We start from the raw sequence: 7233 nt of genomic DNA on the forward strand, positions 1-7233 counted from the left end.
AGTGGAGGCAGATCCATCTCACAGAGTACAACGGAAAACAACTTATGCATCTGGGGGCAGCATTAGAAATAATGATGCCTCCTAAGGACTCGCAAATACCCAGGCCCGAGGCAACTCAGCATGACTGAGATGAGAGATTTGTCAGCACAGCTGATTCCCCAACATCAGTACTGAACAGCAGGCAATGGAGCTAAGGTTTGTTTTTTATATATATATATATTTATATTTATATATATAAAGCGCCTATCACCATATTGATAAACATTCTTTGGAACCACTCCGAGGGCAGAGGTAAGAACAGGAATTAGCCTGTGGGTACCTCAGCACTTCTGTTTCCAACCAATTTAAAAAACAAAAAAAAAAAAAAAAAAAAAAAAAAAAAAAAAAAAAAAAAAAAAAAAGCCACAAGACTTTGCTGCCAGCCTGCCTGGCTGGTGTTTAATACTGCTACTCCATCAGGGTTGGAGGGAGACCTATTGTGAATGGCAACAGTTTGCACTGTGACTTCTCCAGCCGTGCTGCAGAGCAGTGCAGGTGTCACAGGAGGGCAGAGGGACACGGAGGCTCAGACCCGTTACCAGTCAAACGTCTCAGCAGCAGGGAGCTCCCACGAGGAGAGAGCGAAGCTCACCGTGCACAGAGCTCTCACTCTCTGTGCTTAAGGCCGAGTCAGGGACCCTTTGGACTCTTCCCAGATCACCAGACAGAAATATGTGTCAGTTATAAATACATCATGTCAGTTGGGGGTGGAGGTGGGACGGGGGCGCGGGGACGGGGGATTTAGGGTGGGTGCAGGGAGGAGAGAAAGGAAGAAGACACCTTACGTTTCCAGCACTGGAAAGAACAGTTTTGACCTCACGCAATAAGTCACTGGACCTTTTCAATAGTCTTATCTGGCTTGTGCCCCATCATCTGTTACACATCAAAGGGAATGTTGGCTGGCAAACGGGTTAAACAATCCCACACAGTGGAGAGCAAATCTGCAGTCTGCTGGGAAGGTCCCAACCACATCACTGACGATCTCAGGGTCCACCTTGAAGGAAGGAAGCAGCTTCTCAGTCTCACACATCGCTCAGCGCCTGCAGACAGACAGAGTGTCAGGAGGGACCTGCCACAGCTCTACCAGTCCTCAGCAGAAGTATGAATCACCACCTCTGAAACACAACCATGGCATCTGCCTTCATCCCTAGGACGCTCTTAGGAGTTTTTTTTCCTGAACCTGCAGTTGCAACCCAGTTAGGAGATGATGGAATAACGCAGAAATCCTTCAAAAAGGCAGGTTGAACTATGCTGGAGCATCCTTTCTGTACCCTCTGGTTTCTTCTAGAAGCCATAACCACATTTGATCTAAGACTTTTGGAGCTTTTCAATGGGCAACACCAGTTCTGCAGGCTCTGGGACTCAGTTTTGGCAGGTGAAGTAGGAGTGATCTGCCATCAAGGCACGGTACATGAACCCAAGGAAGCTTCAAACTGAACTCCAGCCTTCCCTGACTGACTCATCCTCTGCTCTGTCATACAAAACGCTGTCCTGCTCCGACTTGCCCACAGAAGCCTTTGAGGCTGCAGGAAATCCTCAGTCCTGCCCACTCCCACTCCCACCTCATCCTGGACAGAGGCACAGCAGCAGAGCCCGGCTCACCTTCCGTGCAAACTCGGGCAGGATGAAGGCTGCCCGGTGGATGTCAGAGTTGTAGTATTTCAGACTCCTCTCCTCCACTTGTTGCTGCGAGAGCTGCTGCACAGGCTCCCGGAAATTCGTGTTCTGCAAGAGCAAAGCCAGGTAGCTCTGAGTGCCTGGGTGAGGAGCCAGGGGCTGTGTGACAGGCACCCTGACGTGGGGCAGAGAACCAAGAGGACTCGCAGGAGAACAGATGACTTTCTGTTCTAGCATGAGGTCAAAGGTTCTGCACAGCTCCAGCCCCAAGGGCTGGGGTTCACTCTCTGTAACTCGTGTGACCAGCCCTGATGCACAGATGTCAGTGCATGAGGTCAGACTGGGTGAGCCCCGTGCCAGATGAAGCTGTCAGAGTGCCTGAGCATCCAAGAAAGCAAGGCTTTGCTGTTCAGAGCAGAATCCATGTCTGTGTTAAGTCAGGCACAGTGCATGCTGCCAGCACCCCAGATAAATCCTGTACAGCAGCAGCACTGCTGGCCCCAAAAACCCACCTGACAGTTGGTCTCACAGAGTAACCAGCCCACATCCCAACACTGACTCTCCCTCGGAGGCCTCTGTACGAGCAGATTACCAGTCACAGCCTGATTCTTATCAAGCAGGTGCCCACTTTGTAACAGCCAACATCAACAAGACAAAGCCTTAACAGGCTCTGGGAATTGGTAGCAACTTCTTCCCTTCCAAGTTTGTTGTACTAGACAGGAACCCCTGTCCTTTTCTAAGGCAGCTGGTCAGCTCTGCAGTTCATCCAGCACTGAGCAGGCTGCATTGCAGCTCTGGGACTGCACGGGTCTGGAGGCCCCACAGCTGGGAGAGCTCAGTGCCACAGCTCCAGCTCTTGGGGACAGCCTCAGGCAGACCCTGCAGGTGCTTCCAAGCAGGGGAAAAGGGCACCTGAGGTGTCGGAGACTCACCGGGTTCTTGCTGCAGAGCATGAAGCCAATCTGCCCGCTGGGATACGTGGGGATGGTGCAATAGGCGTATTCCACCACCGGGAACAGAGACTTGCAGAACTGACGCATCTCCTTAATGAGATCCAGGTGCAGCCACTGGCACTCACCTGCAGGGAGAGAGGAAGGCAGGATGCAAGGTGAGAGCTGTCCCCCTTCTCTGTGCCAGGTTAACAGCGTTTCCAAGTCCCAACCTGCTCTGCTCTGCTCTGCACAGCTCATGTGGTTTCAAAGGCAAGACCAGACCCCTACGCCAGTTTTGCTAAGCTCAGTCCAGCAGTCTGAGCTGATGGAGACAGACCAAAACCACAGCTGTACCTGGGAGCCGAAATGCTTTCACTCCCTGCATCACGTCTTCCCAAGAAGAGTTCCCCCTGTGCCTCACCCTTGGCACGCAGTGGTCTGGCATCACCCTCTGCCCAGCCACAGCACCCTCACCTTGGCAGCAGAGAATCCCATCTTCTCGCAGGGCTGTCTTCATCAGCTGGTAGTAAGATTCCTTGAATAAGCTTTCTGCAGGACCTGGGAGAAAAGTGAGTGTGACCCTCAGCACAGCAAAACCATCAGGATTTCAGCTTTGCTCAATAGCAAGCCCAGGACCTTTACCAAAGGAAGTCACAGCAGCTGCCTTTTGCTCCAGGGAGCATTTTTTAAACAGAACTCCTGCTCTAAACTGCATTTTAGACATGCCTCTCCTGTGTTGACTACAGCAAGAGTGAAGGTGGCTCAAGCAGTCATCGTCAGGTCCCTAAAATGAGGTGTCTAATCTACATTTGGTCTCTCTCTGCCTCAGTTTTCCCCTTCAGAAATACAGCAGCCTCACCACAGCCATCTTTGGGATGGGTGCTACACCAACAGTGTGTGAGCCACTGCTTCACTGGCACATGTGCAAAGCTGCCCTTGCCAGCATGGTGCTGTATCCCCCACGGGATTGCTGGTCTCAGGGATCAGCTCTGCCAGAAGCAATTGCTGCTGGAGTTGAATTTTGAGGAGAGAAACGCGTCAGCTGCTTGAAGCCCTGCTAATACAATTTTCTGGTTCTCATCCTTCCCTTTCTCTACCAAAAGAAGCAAGTCAGCAACAGTCTTTCACTTGAAAGGAGCCTGGGCAGGCTGGCATAACTTCCAAGAGGTAAGCAGAAAAGGAGGGGGAGTGTGGAAAGCAGCGCCCTTTTATGGCAGAATTCTTACCCATGGGGTCAGACGAGTCCGTGATAATCACATCAAAGGCTTCTTGATTTTGTTTCATGAACTCAAAACCATCTCCCACGTGCAAGGTCAGCTTAGCGCTGGAATATCCCACTGCCATGCCTGGGAGGTATTTTTTGGATACCTGGATCACATCCTGCAGCAACACAGAGAGCACAAGTGGGTCAGCGGGGGCTACAAGGAGCTGCTTCTCAGGCTACTGTGCAGTTGCAACCGAAAGAACAGCACAGTGAGTCATTTCCTTCCATGCCTTCAGTACAAATCCGACTCAGCCAGCGAGATCCTCAAGAGCTGTCAGCATCTTCAGCCAACAAGCTACACTCAGCCCTTTCCTACGGCCTCAGGGTTCAGTGACACTGTTGGTCTGTCCTTGCCAAACTCAACAAGAAGCTGGAGCTTCAAAGGCTCCCTGAGGAACTGAGTGAACACAATCACAGATCAGACTGCTCTGTGCCCCTTCTCCTTCTGGACACCTTTGCAGAGGTGATCTCCCTTTCTCCCCTCCTAAATGAAACCACGCCAGCAGGTTTCTAGATGCGAGATGAGAAAGATCCCCATCTCTGCTCCATAGCCATTATATCAGTGGCTATGATAAGATAGTTTTCTCTCTAACGTGGTTAGACAGGCACTGCCCTGGGCCCAGCAACTGTACTGAACACTACCAGCTTCTCACAGCTGGCAGAGACAAAAAAATATGCTGGTGTCAGGCAATGCTTGTTCAAAACCAGGCACGTTTGCCTACTTAGCTTGGCAGACTGTGCACACATCTCACATAGCAGTGTTTCCCATTCCTAATAGAGCCCTCCTCTGAGCAAAACTTCCTAAGAAAGTAAAATATCAGAACAAACTGGCCGAGAGGAGGAAGACTAGCCCATTTATCGTGGAAACAAATCCCCCTTTCTTATTTCCTGCTTTCAGTCGCAGGGGACTGCTCAACACAGTGACCATCCTCCTCGGGCAGGAGCAGCAGTCAGTTCAGCAGCGAGGCAGAGAGAAAAGCAGCACCTCCACAAAGCCAGGGCGCTCCTCCAGATCCCGTGCTTGGCCCACGCCGGCCTGGAAGGGCCTCAACCGCATGTGTGTGAAAGAAATCACATGGAAGAGGCAGCCAGCTGCCACGTAGATGACTTGTAAGGCAAAGAGGTGGCGCTGTCAGTGTCACGCCAGCAGAACCGGCAGCAAAGGCGCCCGGTGCTGACAAGGGGCAGCAGGTGAAGCCGCAGCTCCCGTGGATGCTGTGAGGCCGGGCTGCTTCTGCCGGGCAGCCCGCCCGCCCGCAGCCCCGGGGCTCCCGCACGCAGCCGGGAGCCCAACGCACCTCATCGATCTCGCACTGCACCACGGACTCCACGGTGGGGTGTTTGACCACCTCTCTCAGCACTCCCCCGTCGCCGCCGCCGATGATCAGCACCTGGCAGGGACAGGGCAGGACAGCGGCCGTCAGCGGGGGCGGCTCGGGGGGACTGGGGCTGCCCGGCCTAACGGGAGCGGCGCGAATCCCCGCGGGCCCGTCCTGCCGGCGGCCGGCGATGAGCTGCGGGGCCCACGCGGCTGCGGCCACGCTCGCCCGGCGGGCCCGGGCAGCCCCCGGCAGCGCCGCAGGGCCCGGGGCGGGTCTGCGAGCCCCGGCCGGGGGGACCCCAAGGAGGGGCCGGGGACGACTCACCTTGCGGGGGTCGGGGTGGCTGCAGAGGGGCAGGTTGGCGATCATTTCCTGGTAGGAGAACTCGTCCCGCTCCGTGCACTGGATCACCCCGTCCAGGACCAGGACGTTGCCGTAGGTAGTGCTGGGCAGAGCGGGGGAAGCGGGGTCGGAGCCGGGCCCGGAGCCGCGCTCCCCCGCGCCCTCCCCGCGCCAAACAGGCCCCACCGCGTGGCGCCGGCCGCCCCCCCCCCTCCCCGCCGCCCGACCCGCCGCCCCCCGCACCTGCGGAACACGAGGATCTCCTGGTAGCGGGAGCGCTGGTGGTGCAGCAGCTCCTCCACCTGCAGCGACATGGCCTGGCCGGGCCAGAGCCGGCAGGTCTCTCGGAACCAGCCCTCGCGGATCAGCGCGGCCGCGCCGCGCTCCATCGCGGCCGGGGCGCGGGGCGGAGCCGCTGCGGGGGCAGCGCTGCGGGGGCTCCGCGCTCCGCTCCCGCCGCCGCCGCCGCCTGACCCCGCGGGCGCGGGAGCCGCGCGCAGGGCCCCGCGCGCCCCGCCCCGCCCCGCCCGCCGCCATTGGCCCCGCGCCGGCCCCACGTGCCCGCCCGTCACCGAGCGCGGGGCCGCCCCCCCGCCGGGGGAAAGGGCGCGCCCGCCCCGCACACACCCCGCGCCCGCCCCGCCAAAAAGGGTCCGCTTCGGGCGGCTGAGGGGCTGGATGTGACGGGGGTGGGGGGCGTGGGATTTAACGAGGGTGACCGGGGGGCTGGAGCGACTCTCCGGAGGAAAGGCTGAGGGAGCTGGGCCTGTTCAGCCTCCAGAGGAGACGCCGAGAGGGAACCTCCGCAGTGTCTGTCAGTGGCTGCAGGGAGGGGGCAGAGGATGGACCAGGTTCTGCTCGGGGGGGCCCAGCAATGGCACAAGAGAACGGGGCAGAAACCGGTGCCCAGGAAGTTCCACCTGAACATGAGGAAGAACTTCTTCCCTGTGCAGTGACCCAGCTCTGAACAGGCTGCCCAGGGAGGGTGGAGTCCCCCTCACCGGGGATATTCCAGACCCGTTTGGACACAATCCTGTGCCATGTGCTCTGGGATGACCCTGCTGGAGCAGAAAGGTGCGACCAGATGACCCACTGTGGTCCCTTCCACCCTGACCCATCCTGGGATTGTGTGGATGTCACAAAAGCAGGTTTGGTTCTGGTGCTGGTGGGCCATGGCCTGTGCTCAGCTCGTGCTCCGAGGAGCAGGCCTTGGGAGAAACACATCAAGGTTCTACCAAGAGTAGTTCTCCAACCATGTTACACAAAGATCTCCAACAACTGCTGCACAACAGCAAATCAGCCCCAGAGTCGTGGATCCCAGTGCTACAACTTGACTGGCACAGCCAGATGAATAAAGCACACAGGGATTTGCTACTCACTTCTATTAGAAACGTTTTTAAAAACTGTGGCAACTCACAAAATGAAAACAGAAAAGACCTGAAATTAAGATCACCCTTGAAATGTCACTTTGCATGGAACTTTAAGTAGAGGACTTAAACTAGAGAGATTTTAATATCCCTGGGGGCAAGGGAGTTTTTAGTAAGACTTACTTGTTCTTCACGTTACAGAAACAACCAGAACTGGTAAAGCTAGAGAGGGAATTGGCAGCCCCTGCAAATGCACTTAGAGACAATTGCTATTTAACTGCCTCTTTACGAAAACATTCTCCAATATTCAGCCATGCAAGCAGATTTTATGAGCAGAAAGAGACTGTTCC

General features: G+C 56.0%; 1 protein-coding gene across 1 annotated transcript; it reads right to left on the reverse strand.

Annotated features, from left to right (window-relative positions):
- Positions 1-409: 409 nt before the first annotated feature.
- Positions 410-6018, reverse strand: SRM (spermidine synthase). Its single transcript, XM_027736332.2, has 8 exons — positions 5760-6018; positions 5499-5619; positions 5151-5243; positions 3815-3968; positions 3063-3146; positions 2589-2734; positions 1642-1764; positions 410-1079 (listed from the first exon to the last, which is right to left on the reverse strand). The coding sequence occupies exons 1-8, from the start codon at positions 5903-5905 to the stop codon at positions 1062-1064; spliced, it is 885 nt and encodes a 294-aa protein (XP_027592133.1). The 5' UTR covers positions 5906-6018; the 3' UTR covers positions 410-1061.
- Between the last annotated feature and the right edge of the window lie 1215 nt (positions 6019-7233).

Source organism: Pipra filicauda, unplaced genomic scaffold (genome assembly GCF_003945595.2).
Source record: "Pipra filicauda isolate LSUMZ 115617 unplaced genomic scaffold, ASM394559v2 scaffold47_size6085603_pilon, whole genome shotgun sequence".
NCBI classification, from domain to species: Eukaryota; Metazoa; Chordata; class Aves; order Passeriformes; family Pipridae; genus Pipra; species Pipra filicauda.